This window comes from Dendrobates tinctorius, unplaced genomic scaffold (genome assembly GCF_039654945.1).
Source record: "Dendrobates tinctorius isolate UK_male_01 unplaced genomic scaffold, ASM3965494v1 ptg000351l, whole genome shotgun sequence".
In the NCBI taxonomy this organism is placed as follows: domain Eukaryota; kingdom Metazoa; phylum Chordata; class Amphibia; order Anura; family Dendrobatidae; genus Dendrobates; species Dendrobates tinctorius.
The window spans coordinates 2,707,943-2,722,587 of record NW_027362017.1 but is presented as its reverse complement, the minus strand read 5'-3'; the positions used below and the strand labels follow the sequence as shown (position 1 = coordinate 2,722,587).

The following is a 14,645-nucleotide window of genomic DNA, read 5'->3' as shown; positions in this document are numbered from 1 at the left end:
TTATGGAAACAATGGTTTCAGCAATCAGTTGTACTTTCTAACCTGGAACTTGATATAGTTTAGATGGCCAAAGATTTTGTACATTACCTTACTGTATGAAGGATACATATATTTTTTTTAAGATTTGAAACTTATTTTGTCAATGTAAAGTATTTACACATTTTCCCTTCCACTTTCCAGAGAATTGCTTTATGCAGCAACAGCTGGAGGAAGTGGACGCTCTTGTTCGATTAAACAAGGCTTGTGAACCCGGGGTGGATTACGGTGAGATCATAGTAATGATATTATTACTTGGTTACATATTCAACTTTAAGTATTATTCAATTTTTAATATAAGTACAAAAAATATTACTATAATTATCAAAGAGAAGATCGATTCTTGTAGGATAAAACTTTAGTCGAATTTACTGAAATTCGCTTTTTCACACAAATTTGAACACTTATTTATTATTTTTCGTGTAGAGTGTAAGCTCTTATGGTCAGCAGGGTCCTCTCTCTCCTGTAGAGTGTAAGCTCTTATGATCACCAGGATCCTCTCTCTCTCCCATAGAGTGTTAGCTCTTATGGTCAGCGGGGTCCTCTCTCTAATGTAGCGTGTAAGCTCTTATGGCCAGTGGGGTCCTCTCTCTCCTGTAGAGTGTAAGCTCTTATGGTCAGCGGGGTCCTCTCTCTCCTGTAGAGTGTAAGTTCTTATGGTCAGTGGGGTCCTCTCTCTTCTGTAGAGTGTAAGCTCTTATGGTCACTAGGGTCCTATCTATCTCCTGCAGAGTGTGAGCTCTTATAGTCAGTGGGGTCCTCTCTCTCTCTCCTGTAGAGTGTCAGCTCTTATGGTCAGCAGGGTCCTCTCTCTCCTGTAGAGTGTAAGCTCTTATTGTCAGTGGGGTCCTCTCTCTCCTGTAGAGTGTAAGCTCTTATGGTCAGCGGGGTCCTCTCTCTCCTGTAGAGTGTAAGTTCTTATGGTCAGTGGGGTCCTCTCTCTTCTGTAGAGTGTAAGCTCTTATGGTCAGCGGGGTCCTCTCTCTTCTGCAGAGTGTAAGCTCTTATGGTCAGCGGGGTCCTCTCTCTTCTGCAGAGTGTAAGCTCTTATGGTCAGCGGGTCCACTCTCTTCTGCAGAGTGTAAGCTCTTATGGTCAGCAGGGTCCCCTCTCTCTCTCCTATAGAGTGTAAACTCTTATGGTCAGTGGGTCCTCTATCTCTCCTGTAGAGTATAAGCTCTTATGGTCACCAGTTTTTATCACCAGTGAAGTCCTTCCTCTGTCTCTCCTGTAGAGTGCATGGTCAGCGATGTCCTCTCTCTCTATTTCTCTCTCCCTTTTTCGCTCTCTCTCCGTCTCATACATATAGTGTAAGCTCTTATGGTAAACTCCATAAACTCCATTCTCTCTCCCCATATGTATTTTCTGAGCAATTACAAAATTTTCCAATTTTGGGATTCGCACAAATTTATTCACCATGAGTCAAATTTTAGTGGAAAATTCTGCTAAGTCGGCAAAATTGAATTTTAAAAGATTCACTCATCTCTAATTATATTTTTTATTTACACTAATGAAAAAAAATATATATTTTTTTGCATCCTATAATCCTATAAATGCCTTCTTCTCTGCAACATTTAGGGATAAGAAAGAATAAGTCTATTATATAGCATCTGAATGAAAATGTACTGACTGTCATACAGTTATGGATTTTTCAATGTAGTGAGGCCAAACCCTAAAGACATATTCTCTACCATTCTAAGGGTATTTGATGCCTCTGTGAACCAAACCAAAATTTGTAATAGGACCACGACTCCTACCACACGGACGCATGTGTTGGGTCACACTTCTCAATCACTGAATTCAGGTTTTATCTGAACTCACACCAGGCAGCAACTCAACCACAAAAGTTACAGAGAGGGGTTGCCGAGTGCTGGGGTACTTAAAAGTCACCAACGCTCTGTTAACTTCATAACTGCAAAGTCGCGACCTCCTCGAGCTTTAATTTCAGGACATAAACAACATTCTTCGGAAGCTTTATGGGATCGATTTCAATGTCATATCTGCTGTATACCACCACAAGTCTCCAGGGTAGGGGAAACGTGGAAATGTGTTCTGTGTATTGGCTGATCACACTTCTCTATCTGACATAAGATGGATGAATTTGGGTTTGGTTGAGTTTAATAAAAACATTACTATCCTGTCTACATTGTGCCAGTTGTGCAGTTTGGTGGAAGAAGTGAAGGGAAATCTTAAAGCTTCACTCCAAAACATTTTGTACACTTGTAGCTTCCAGATTTCTGGGAACAGTCAGAGAAGGCCCTTTTCTCTTCCCCATAACTGTGCAGGTATCTAAAGACATGCTTGGGGGAGTTTGGTGGATGAACATGACCGGCCACCCAAAGCCCAGACATCAACCCAACCCAACAGCTTTGGGACGACCTAGAATGGATATTGTGAGCCTGACCTCTCGCCAAAACATCAGCAGACCCTGACGTAGAAGTTTTTGTTTTAATCGAAACAATTTGTAAAATTAAAGTTTTATTTTAAATAATGCAACAACTAAATTATTTATAAAAGTCAACATAAGTATGAAGTATACCTATTGTGATTAAATATATATGTCATGCAATCTTCATCAAATGGTATAAATTGGTTACAACTATGTTATTTACAGTCTTTAAAGCGACACTGACCGCCGTAGAGAATAAAGAGAACTTTGACAACTATGTGATGACAATCAAAACGGTCATTAAAGAAGGTAAATTATACTATCTGCATATAATAATAATAATAATATATTTAAATATATTATTAGTAGCAAAAAGAAAAATAAGATCATGGCTTGTACAGAAATCCCTACTTTTCTGCAAACTTTCATTTTGTTTCTAACTCCTTACTCTACTGTAAAAATATTAGCATTGAGAAAAAGTGTACACTATATGTTGTTTTGATTGCTATCTCCAATATTAACTGATATCTCTCATACATGAGAGGTCTGTATTCTTTCCTTAATTGTATCGATAGTAATGTGTATTCCTATTTTTCTTAGCTGCCCATTTCAAGCCAAACTACTAATATAACATTAAGTTCACAATTGGATATGTTACTTACTATTTTCCAATTTTCCATTTCCAGGGACGGATATAGTTGCCGTTAATAGCAATCGTAATTTTATTAGCCATTCCAAATGTAGGAAAGCCTTAAACTTGCAAAAAGGAAGAGACTATCTTATCTGGGGAGTTAACAAAGATCTGTGGAACATTGGCTCTTCTGGGTAAGTGATAGTAAAAATAGTGAATTAAGAATATAATATTGGGATACATGAGAAAGATAATCATGGACCCAATAGCAAACCTTGGAATAGGCATGGTCGCTAGGTTGCCCTAAATTCTACCTCTGTAACGCACTGTACTAATCAAAAATGAAAAGAGCAGCACTCCATCAAAAGAATCCAATGTAACTGCCGATTGTGACTCCTATGAATTGGATGCAATAAACCATGAAGTTTAAGCTCATATAAAGAGCCCTGACAAGCAGGATGCAAACCAGTAAAAGACTAAAGAGAGACATTGGAGCAGACAAAGAACTTTATTAGCAAAAGATATGTACAGAGACAGAAAGTGAACATCTGAGGAAGGCATACTTAACGATCAAAGAAATATGAAAGTTTTAACCAAGAGTGGGCATGTTGAAAGATACCAACAGGAACAAACTATGCCAGAACAGATCAAGGAAAGATGGAAAAAGTACACGGAGCACCTCTTCAAGAATCACTCAGTGATATGGGAAGAAAGTGAGACTGGGAAGGATAGAGAGATGAATATTCTGAAAGATTAATTCATTGCTACTAAAAAGCTTCTGTCAAACAACAAAGCGCCTGGATGTGACAATATTCCAATAGAGTTAACAAAGTTTTCAGAAGCAGCAGTAGATGTCATCACATGCCTGTGTCAACAAATATGGACAACTGGTAACTGGCCCAAGGATTGTTAGGGCTAGGATAAAGGATGGTAACAAAGGTGCGTTCGCAGCCCGGGGTCCACCATGCAAAGATGTTTCCTGCTGCTCGGTAATGGCGGAGGCTACGCGGCAAAATAACAGGCAAACACACGTGGTTTAGTGTCACCTGGTGTGTACTGAAGAGAGTTCCGTTGCTTCACAGAACCGCCTAGCCGTTGAGTATAAATACCGAAGCCTATTAACCTCACAGGGCTCGGCCGGGTGAGTGCTAGTAAACAATGGCAGGACTCTGCCCCAGAGGCAAAGGGTTAGAGTCCCTCTAAACCACTAGCCCTCAGCGCTGCAGCTGCGGTGCCGGAAAGAGGGTAACTGAAATATAAGTGCACCTAGTGCACACTGCACCGCTCTGGCAGATGCCACTAACCACCCAAACTAGGGAAAGAAAGTGCTAGACTTGCACACGGCACCGCACTGGTGAATGCAAGTACTTAATGCGGTACTGAGGTGCGTAGAGCTGAACGGCACCGTGTGGCGCTAAGTGAGGTGCTGTGACTAGGTAGCACAGTGGCGCAAGACAATGCCACTACTAGGCGCTGATGCTATACCCTAAACCCTACAAACAAGCACAACCAGAGGGAGGGAGTCTTAATGAGTCAGTCACCAGTTTCAAGCATCCATCATCACACACACAAATAGCAATAAGAGTCTATACTAGCACATGGCCGAGCAGCCATGCGAGTCTTTTATAATGGCGACCTTCCGGGACCTTCCCTGTGGTCCAATCGGAACAGCCACGGGACCTGAGCATGTGACCCCTGAACTCCAATGAAAGGTTGAGCCACGGGCATGCTCAGTGGAGCAAAAGAGGGACTGCTGGCTGCTGGCTAGTGCAGGTTGCTATAGCTGAGCCAGGGATGGCAGCAGCAACCAACCTGACAGCACTAGTTTGAGCAAGGCGCCGGGATCGACGTCTTTGCTGAGCAGCCTCCTCTGAGGCTGGGACTGAATGGGAGATCGCAGAAGGCAAGGCTCAGGCTTCCTCCTGTGCAGAGGCAGGAACCCGACGCCTAACACTGGTCAAAATCAGTGTTTATTCCTATTCCGAAGTAGGCAGATACTACCTAATGTGGAAACTATTGGACTTTTGCGCTCATACCTATGCCAGAAAAATATTACTGAAAATCCTACAAGGACGGTTACTGCCTTAGGCTAGTTTCACACTAGCGTTAGGAGGCGCAGCGCAGGGCTGCTGCTAAGCTCCGCCCCCGGCCGCGCCTCCTCCGATCATCTCCTCCTCTGATCGCATGATGCTGCTTGCGATCAGCATACCCTATATTTAGCGCTGGGTACACTGGTCGTGCGCTGGCGTGTGCTGTCCAAGTACATAAAGAGTCAAGTCTCTAAAGCTGGCGATCATTTGTGGATGCAACCAAAGCCCTTAAGTAATACAATAGTGTGCTACTAATTATATGAACAAGTAAAATAAAAGGAGAAACTCCTGAGGGCACTTACATAGTGTGTGTGAGTCACGCTGGCTTCCCCGTCGCCCCGAATTATCACCAGCTTTAGAGACTTGTATACAGGCTATGCCTGTTTGAAACAAAAAGGTTTTTTCCTTGAATTGAACAAAGCTGATTTATTCAATTGTTTATTACCTTTGCCCATAAATGTTGCTATATGTACTAATTAATGGCATGTTTAACATTGCACCTTATATGTACTTATTCATTGGCTAGGCCAGTTTGAAAATGGATAATGATTATTTCCTGGGCAAACGTGCAATATGGCTTCCTGTTTGGACAGCAGTATCCCTGTGATGTTATTGTATTTTAATGATATTATTCAGTAGCATATTGTGCATAATAAAAATGTTCTACCTTTTGGCAATTTAAACTGTGCTCTATTGTGTTTGACAAAGAGCTGCCAGAGGAATAAACAGGATTCAGAATAGACAGAGGAAGAAGAGATTGCTAACCTAAGATGCATAAAGGAAAAGGTAGAAGAATACAACAAGGAGATTTATTTTTGCTTCATCAACTAAAGCCTTCTACTGTTTTGATTAAAAGAATCTTTATAATACCATGAAAGATATTTGTGTGCCAAACCATCTGATCAGCCTCATTACCAACCTTTCCATCAACCAAGAAGCAACAGCCCGAACAGAACATGGTGATACGGCATGGTGCAAAGTAGAGCGAGGTGTCAGACAAGGCGGTATCCTGTCACCATTTCTCTTCAATTTATATGCAAAAGCTATTTTCAGGAAGGCTGGACTTGCTGAAAAAGAAGAAGTAATCAAAATTGTTGTACGAATCATCAACAATCTTAAATATGGAGATGATTCAACATTAAAAGCAACAAGCGTGATGGAATGTAGGACTTATTACGGAGTGTCAAGCTGAGAAGCTCGAATATGGGACTGCTACTCAACACAAAGAAGATGAAGATATTGACTACTGCCATGTATGATCGGGTCACATTTGAGATGAATGGCATTGAAATGAAGGTTGTAAAAGAATTCAACCTACTCGGGAACATGATAACTCAAGATGCACCAAGGACACAGGAAGTCAATTTGAGAATAGCTATGGGCAAATCAACAATTAAGTTACTGGGCAAGGTTTTCAAATCAAGGAACTTTTCACTGGCAATGAAGACATGTCTTGTACATTGATTGTTCTTTTGCATCATAATTTATGGATGCAAAACCTGAACGATCAAGAAACAAGCCCGAAAAAGAATCAACCCCTTCAAAATGTGCTGGAGAAGGATGTTATCAGTACCATGGATAGCAAGAAGAACAGACAAACCAATTTTAGAACAATTCAAGCCAGAGTTGTCACTCGAAGCAAGAATCACCAAGATACAACTTGCCTATTTAGGACACATCATACATAGAAAGCACTGAAAAAGAACATCACGGTTGGAAGACTTGAAGGGGCAAGGTGAAGAGGTAAACCAGCAACCTGATGGCTTGATGCTATCAAGATATCAGCAGATTAGACCCTGGTGGACCTATCTAGTTTTGCACAAGATCGATCTACTGTACCTTTATATCATTTATCTATTTCTTTTTTAATCAGCCCTATGAAAGAGCTGAAACCTCTCTGATTTTGTCTTATGTGGCTTGGCTGCCATAAACGACAGTTACATTTGATTTTTTGCTGGGATATTATTCTTCTTATTTTTTCCTTTTTTCTATTATATTTTTCGGACACCTAAGATGACCCTGTGGAGGCCTGCACCAGTCCATTTTGGATTCACTTTACTGTAATATTTCCTCTTATTCTTAATTTTGGACTGACTGATTATTCACATTATGCACTGCCTGCCATTTTGCTGAATTGTAGAGAACCAGGAAAGGGGTTAAAAAAGTTGATACTTTGGCACCCACCTATGCCACTGATGCCACAGCCCTCCTTTGGATGATTCGTGAAGTTCTTTCTTCCTTGCTCGCATGGCATTCTCTTCAGGCATCATTACTCTATTCAACGGCTTCTGCTATCAAGTAGGCTTGTGATATCATGATGTGCATCACCTGAGGTGCGGACTGAGCCTTAGACAGTACCAATGCATATATTGACATCAGAGGCCTACTCAGTATAGATGAGCGAATTTGTTTGGATTCGGTTCCGAATACGTTCAGAATCGAATATTGTTTTTGCAATATTCGTCTAACACAGCTGAACGTCATTAGAGTTAATAGGAGTAGAAATTACTGAATATGTTCGTAATCAATCATAAGCATACATTCGACATGAATAGTGTACGAATATGGTCCGAATATGTCAAAGTCAGATTCGGGGCCAAAATCCGAACAAATTTGCTCATCTCTACTACTCAGCACCAGAAGAGAAGTTGACTGCTGAAGAAAGGAAGACACCAAACAGAGCTTCAAAAAGGGTTCATTCTGCAATAACAGGACAGCTGAGCGTCGAGATGAGAGTCTATTTAGATCCCAGAGCATAATAGGGAACATTTGATTTGAATCATGTAACTTCAAAGAAAATTGAATGTTTCTGGCCAACTCAAGAAAAATGTGAAATTTGAATTTCGGCAGGTCCCCCCATCTCAAAAAAGTATAATAATTGAATAGTCCAAATTGCTTTTTTTCTACATTTTTCTCATAATAAAAATGAATCTTCAATAGCCCGCTATTGTTATGTTGAACCAAAAAGATTTATGTTATGACCATCAGAATAGAAACAGACAAAAATGAATTATTGTTGATGTTCTATTGCACAAGTCAAAACGTGGCCTTGTCCTTCAAGAGTTCAATGGATATTTCAATTATAGAAACCGATTATGTATTACTAGTGCTGTAACTCCTTCACTGCTTTTCCCTGTCCAGTAGATCTATGATCACAGGAAGCTTGAACTGGATCCATTCAAGCAAGTAAAATCAAGTGTAGTTATATGCTCAGGTTACTTTGCATAAACATGGTTATTCGGGGAGTATTTTCGATGGGATACAGTGCTACACTACAGCTGTGATCCTTCAAAACTAAGGATCTGCACTTAATCTACTTTATGATAGGACATAAGAGACTTCCATTGATCTTAAAGTTGAAGAGGCCAACCTCTACAAGGGGATCTTCAGCCCACCCCTTAAACTAGAATAGGGCTAACGGCATCATCCCTTCCACCTGGAAAAGCTTTGAAGGGGAACTAGCCCTCAACCAGTGAAGCAGCACCATTCATTTTTGAGAGTGATGGTTGACCGAGAGGTCACAAAGTAATGATATATTCTCTTTGTATGATAGCTTTGTCCTAGATATTTTTGTCTGATCCAAAACTGATAGTATAAAAAAACATGGTCTTCCTGCAGATATTCCTACATGATAACTAAAGACACATGGATTGAGATGTGGCCAAATGAACGGGAATGCCAGAGACCTGAGTACAGCAATCAATGTGATGAATTAGACCAGTTTACAGATGAATTGGAACTTCGTGGCTGTTTACAATAGATTATTTTGGTGTCACCACTGTCATTACACTTTTCATTCTGTCGTTGTGTGAGTTTAGGAGGATTAATAAACATCAATATAGCTTCTTCCTTTAATTTTTCATAATTATTATGACATTTATGAGAGTATTTCCCAATACATATACAAATGCAGTGTAGGAAACGGAAGACTATTGGCATTTGATGTCAGGCTCTTTCTTTGGATACAGTTACATTGCTAAGAATCTTTTCAAATAAATATAGTAGCACATGTAAATCTAAATAAGCAAATCATCAGCTAATATAAAGTGCTATTAAAGTGAATCTGTCACCCCATTTTAGCCCTATCAGCTGCTGGCACCGCTGTCAGGGGCTTATCTACAGCATTCTGTAATGCTGTAGATAAGCCCCCGATGTAACCTGAAAGAGAAGAAAAACAAGTTAGATTATACTCACCGAGGGGCGGGTGCGGTGGGTGTCGCGGTCCGGTCCGGCACCTCCCATCTTCATGCGATGACATCCTCCTTCTTACTTCTGCCATGGCTCCTGCGCAGGTGTACTTTCTCTGCCCTGTTGAGGGCAGAGTAAAGTACTGCAGTGCACAGGCGCCGGGGAAGGTCAGAGAGGTCCGGCGCCTGCGCAGTGCAGTACTTTACTCTGCCCTCAACAGGGCAGATAAAGCACACCTACACTGGAGCTGCGGCAGAAGTAAGAAGGAGGACAGCATCGTATAAAGATGGGAGGCTCCGGACCGGACTGCGACACCCAATTGGACCGGATCGGACGCCAGGGTGAATATAATCTAGCTTGTTTTTCTTATCTTTCAGGTTACATTGGGGGCTTATCTACAGCATTAAAGAATGCTGTAGATTAGCCCCTGATGGCGGTGCCGGCAGCTGATAGGGCTAAAATGGGGTGACAGATTCCCTTTAAGTACATGGCGTATGGGGAATACTATTAAAAAAAGACCAGTTTCTAAAAAAAAATGAAAAAGGAAAAATTAACAATAGTAAGTGTGATAAACCTAGCTGAAAAGATGTGTTTATAGGGCTTGTTTAAAGCTGATAACATTGGAAATTTGGAAATTTACCTGATAGCTGTGGATAGAGCATTCCAGAGAGCTGGTGCATCACAAGTAAAAAATCTAAGAAGCTTAGGTACTAAAAGATCTAGTATCAGATTAAAAGACAGCTTAATGTGAAAAAAAGGGGGAGAGACAGTCACTCATATTTTATAGGAATGCAGGGAAGAGGTCATGAAAAGAAGTATATAATTTGGTGCCTTCAGTGTACTGTAGATATGGTACTGTTCTTTAACAGTAACTATATGGAGATAAATGAGGATGGGACTCTGAGGAAACCCAAAGGCAAAGTGAAGAAGAGAAGACAAGGATGTAAAAGAGACATAAAAGAGGGATCAATGAGATAGAGGAGAACCATGAGGGAGGAGTACACTTATTACTTACAACTAGTGTTGAGCGATACCATCTGATATCCTGAAATATCGGATCGGATTGGATCGGACCAATACCAAAAAAGTATCGGGTATCGCCGATTCCGATACCGGAAGCCCCATTCAAGTCTATGGGACAGAAATATCGGAATGAAAAAAAACCCTTTCTTTCCTTGCACATCCAGTTCTGGAGGGGGGAAGAGTGTGGGCGGTGCGTGGGCGGAGACTGTGCGTGTCTGTGTGTGCGAGCGGGGTCTGTTCGGGCCTCTCGGGGGTCTGTGCAGGCCTGCCGGGGGTCTGTACGGGCCTCTCGGGGGTCTGTGCGGGCCTGCCGGGGGTCTGTGCGGGCCTGCCTGGGGTCTGTGCGGGCCTGCCTGGGGTCTGTGCGGGCCTGCCGGGGGTCTGTGTGGGTCTTCCGGGGGTCTGTGCGGGCTGCTGGGGGTCTGTGTGGGTCTTCTGGGGGTCTGTGTGGGTCTTCTGGGGGTCTGTGCGGGCTGCCAGGGGTCTGTGCGGGCCTGCCGGGGGTCTGTGCAGGCATCGTCCGATGGGACTACAAGTCCCATCGGGCGATGCCTGCTACAATGACAGTGATTGACACATTAGCCGATGATGGAACAGTAGTAGTCCCATCATCCGGCTAATGTGTTGAATGTAAAAAAAAACAAAAAAACATACATACTACATACATACATACATACATACTACATATATACAACATACATACTACATACATACTACATATATACTACATTCATACAACATACTGTACATACATACATACGACATATATACTACATTCATACAACATACATACATACTACATATATAGAACATACATACTACATACATACTTCATATATACTACATTCATACAACATACTGTACATACATACATACATACGACATATATACTACATTCATACAACATACATACATACTACATTATACATACATACTACATATATACTACATTCATACAACATACATACAACATGCTACAGAGATGAGCGACTTTGCCTTTTTTCGGGTCGAGTCGGGTTTCGTGAAGTCAATGGGGAACCAAGGTCGGCAGTGAGTCGAGGACAGGAAACACACCTACAGTGCCCTTTTGAATGCCAAAAACATCAATTCTTATTACTGAAGCTTGTCAACCTTAATTTACTTCATAATACTAGTTACGCACTGAAAAATGGGGGTTATTTTGCTAAATTTGTGGGGGGGTAGGGCTGGCTCCAGGTTTTCATGTGCCCTGGGCCAAAGAGCGCCCCTTTAACACATAGCACAACTCATGATGCTCCGATACGGCAGAGAAATAGTGGTATAGTACAATGAAAAATACTTCACTTTCCACATCTCATGACTGATATCCATTTTAAATTCTCCAATAGCTCCAAAAACGGACAGTATATTACTCCATACAGTATTATGGCCACTGCATAGTGCGCCATACAGAGTAATGAGGCCCATATATTTCTCCATACAGAATCATTGGTCCCATATCATGTTTGAAACAGTATATGATGAGCTCCACATAATGCTACAGTATATGTTGGTCCCCATGGATGAAGCTCCACTGTCTTATGGGCCCAAATAATGCTCTATATATAATGGGCCCCATTTCTAATGCTCTAGTGTTTAATGGGCCCTGTAAATGCTGCTCCAGTGTCTGATGTCCACCTTTGGAATGCTCCAGTGTATGGTGGGCCCCATAAATGTTGCTGTCCCAACATTGAAAACAATTAAATAAGTCTCCTCAAATAAGTCTCCTCGCTAGGGAATCCCTGTACTAGTCTGGGTGTACAGACGTGATGTCATTGCGCTCTCTGATCAGAATATCACTGTCAGGAAACGCGGAAGACATCATGGCGGTGGAGCAGGGAGAGGTAAGTATTTCAACTTTGCAAGTGTTGTGATCCTGAGCAAGCAGGGGGGCCCACTCATTGGCGACGGCACTGGCACAGGGCCCCTCATAGTACAGCGGTGTGTCTGACGGCGCGTGGGCCGAACCTGCACTTTCATCTGCACCTTCCTCTTTGTCACCGTTTAAGGTGGTACAGTAAATGGGAAGGGTAACCTGAGTTTCATCAGGGTCAGATTCTGACTGTGTAGAGTGCGAGGGGAATGTAGTCGTCTGGGTCAATGTACCAGCAGAATCATCTAGCAGTGGCTGGGCATCAGTGCACTTGTGGCGCCCCCAGGAGTACGGTCGCCACAGTGGCATTACCTTCCTCCTAGGGACTGTGATGTCATGCTTGGGAGCAACGAAGGATCTCTCTAGCAGTTAAACCAACACACAACACATTTTCCACTCCAGGCCAGCAGGGAGACCTCTGAACCTGACTGCTGAGGAGCTGCTCTCTGTGGTCGGGAGGAGGTAAGTTAGGGCAGTCTGTGAAGGGAAGGGGAAGTGTGGACGTGAGAAGGGGAGCTGGAGGATGAGCAGAGTTAAGGCTCACTCCTAGCTGGAGCGCATGGTCCGGATTCCGGTCTCCGAGCTTGTAGGGACACTGACGTTCCTGCAGCAGAAACCGGAGGAAGTAGCAGCTGTAAATGCTCTGTACCCAACTAAGGCTCGGAGGCCCCAGCAGCGACGTGTGGGAGACAGAAGGAAAAGGCTACGGCTGCCTGCCATACGAGAAAGTTCCAAGAGAGAGGTAACAGGGGGAACTTCATTGAACTCAGCACTGCGAGTACCTCAGATAAGCACTAGAACGGAGGCCACACTACCTATCTACAGAGAGAGAATTCCAAATTGGCTTCCAGGCTGACCAACTCCTTCTCCATCTGTACTCTGGGTCCTGGACGGCACTTACCAAGTACAGGCAAAGGAACTGCACGACTGTGTCTGTCCTCTTTCTCCTGCGCCTGGCGCACGGCTCTGCTACATCTTGCACTACACACCATCTACCAACTCTTTCATCTGCCCTGCGACAACGGCCCTACCTGTGCAGGGCTTTTACATCTTAGCTGCACCACAACATCTGTCCCAGAGAAGCGCCACTGCAGCGCTGTTCAATCTAATCAGAAACCACAGGTGTCGTCACGTATCATTCACCTATAAACATAATTCACCCCTTTGCATGGATGCCCAGGGCCACGGAACGGGTCACCACCACCGTGACACATCCCTGTGAGACACCGGCCTGGTGCCGATTAACCCCACTGCCCTGGCTGGTCACCCACACTCCATGTCAGATTCATCTTGGACTGGGGAATTCTCGATTTGACTTGATAACTCAGGCATGGTATGATAGAAAGAGCTACATGGACTAATGTGAAGTGTGGCCTGCTGCATCATTCACTTTGGGTGGGGGCGCAGGACACAAGGAAAGGGGTTCTTCCTGACCAGGAGCCAGCACTTGAAGACTCAGTGCTTGCATTTTTTGAAACTTCAGAGAGAGTAGGGCATATTTGCTGGAGTCTGTTTTGGCAATGTAAGCCCAAACCAGTTCCTCATGCTCCAGCTTTAAAAGTGGTTAACCTACTCCCAGAAAAGGTAGCTGTTATGAATGAGTCACCGTAGGAGGCAAAAACAGAAATACAAGCTAAGTCCCGAAAACCAGAGAAGTTGGCAACTATCAGATTGCAGACCCCTGAACCTATCAACACAACCAGCAGTAGCCGTGGGGGGTTCCTACGAAGCCCTATACCCCTCGATCACAGCCGGAGAACTAAACAGGCCTAAAGAAAGAAAGGGGAAATCTAAACTGCCCCAGAGCAGACCCCAAAGCAATAGGCAGCCCCCAACACACAATGACGGCGAAGCAAGATGAAAACACTAACACAGACAGAAAGACAGACTAAGCAAAGAGGGGCCCAAACTACCTAAATAGGAAAGGACAGGAAGGCTGCTGTCTGCAATCTGCCAAAACCCTATCAAAGACATAAGCCAACAAGCTGATATGAAAAAAGGCCCTGAAGCAGCCAGGCCTCAAAAACTAAATCAGCACTCAGGTATCTTCAGAAGACAGAGCTAAAGGAATTCAGCACACCCCAGCAGGGAATGGCAGAAATCCAGAAAAACAAAGCAAAACAAAGTAAAGCACAAAAGCAGAAAGCCGAGCAGCAAACTTAGCTTGAGAGGAGCAGGAATTCAGACTGGACTCCAAGGATCCCACAGAGAAATCACCCTCAGGGCAGAAGGGCGTCGGCAGCCTTATATCCAGTCAGTAACTCCACTCAGCCAGTCATCATCATCAGCCCCAGGTGTTTGATAATCAGGCTCACTACCTTTCTTTACCAGAAGAGGGAGTTCCTCGGGCCTCAGTAATGAAGGGGAAAATGAACTCACAACAGTACCTCCCCCTTG

The 14,645-nt window shown here is 43.2% G+C and overlaps 1 protein-coding gene across 1 annotated transcript in view; it reads left to right on the top strand.

Moving 5' to 3' along the window:
- LOC141075420 (complement C3-like) overlaps positions 1 to 9,001 on the top strand; it is a 76,071-nt gene extending 67,070 nt beyond the window's left edge. The window contains exons 38-41 of the mRNA XM_073562452.1: positions 181 to 264; positions 2,651 to 2,734; positions 3,112 to 3,250; positions 8,765 to 9,001. Coding sequence (XP_073418553.1) covers positions 181 to 264; positions 2,651 to 2,734; positions 3,112 to 3,250; positions 8,765 to 8,906 — 449 coding nt within the window. The 3' untranslated portion in view covers positions 8,907 to 9,001. The remainder of the gene's footprint in view (positions 1 to 180; positions 265 to 2,650; positions 2,735 to 3,111; positions 3,251 to 8,764) is intronic.
- The last annotated feature ends 5,644 nt before the right edge of the window (positions 9,002 to 14,645 follow it).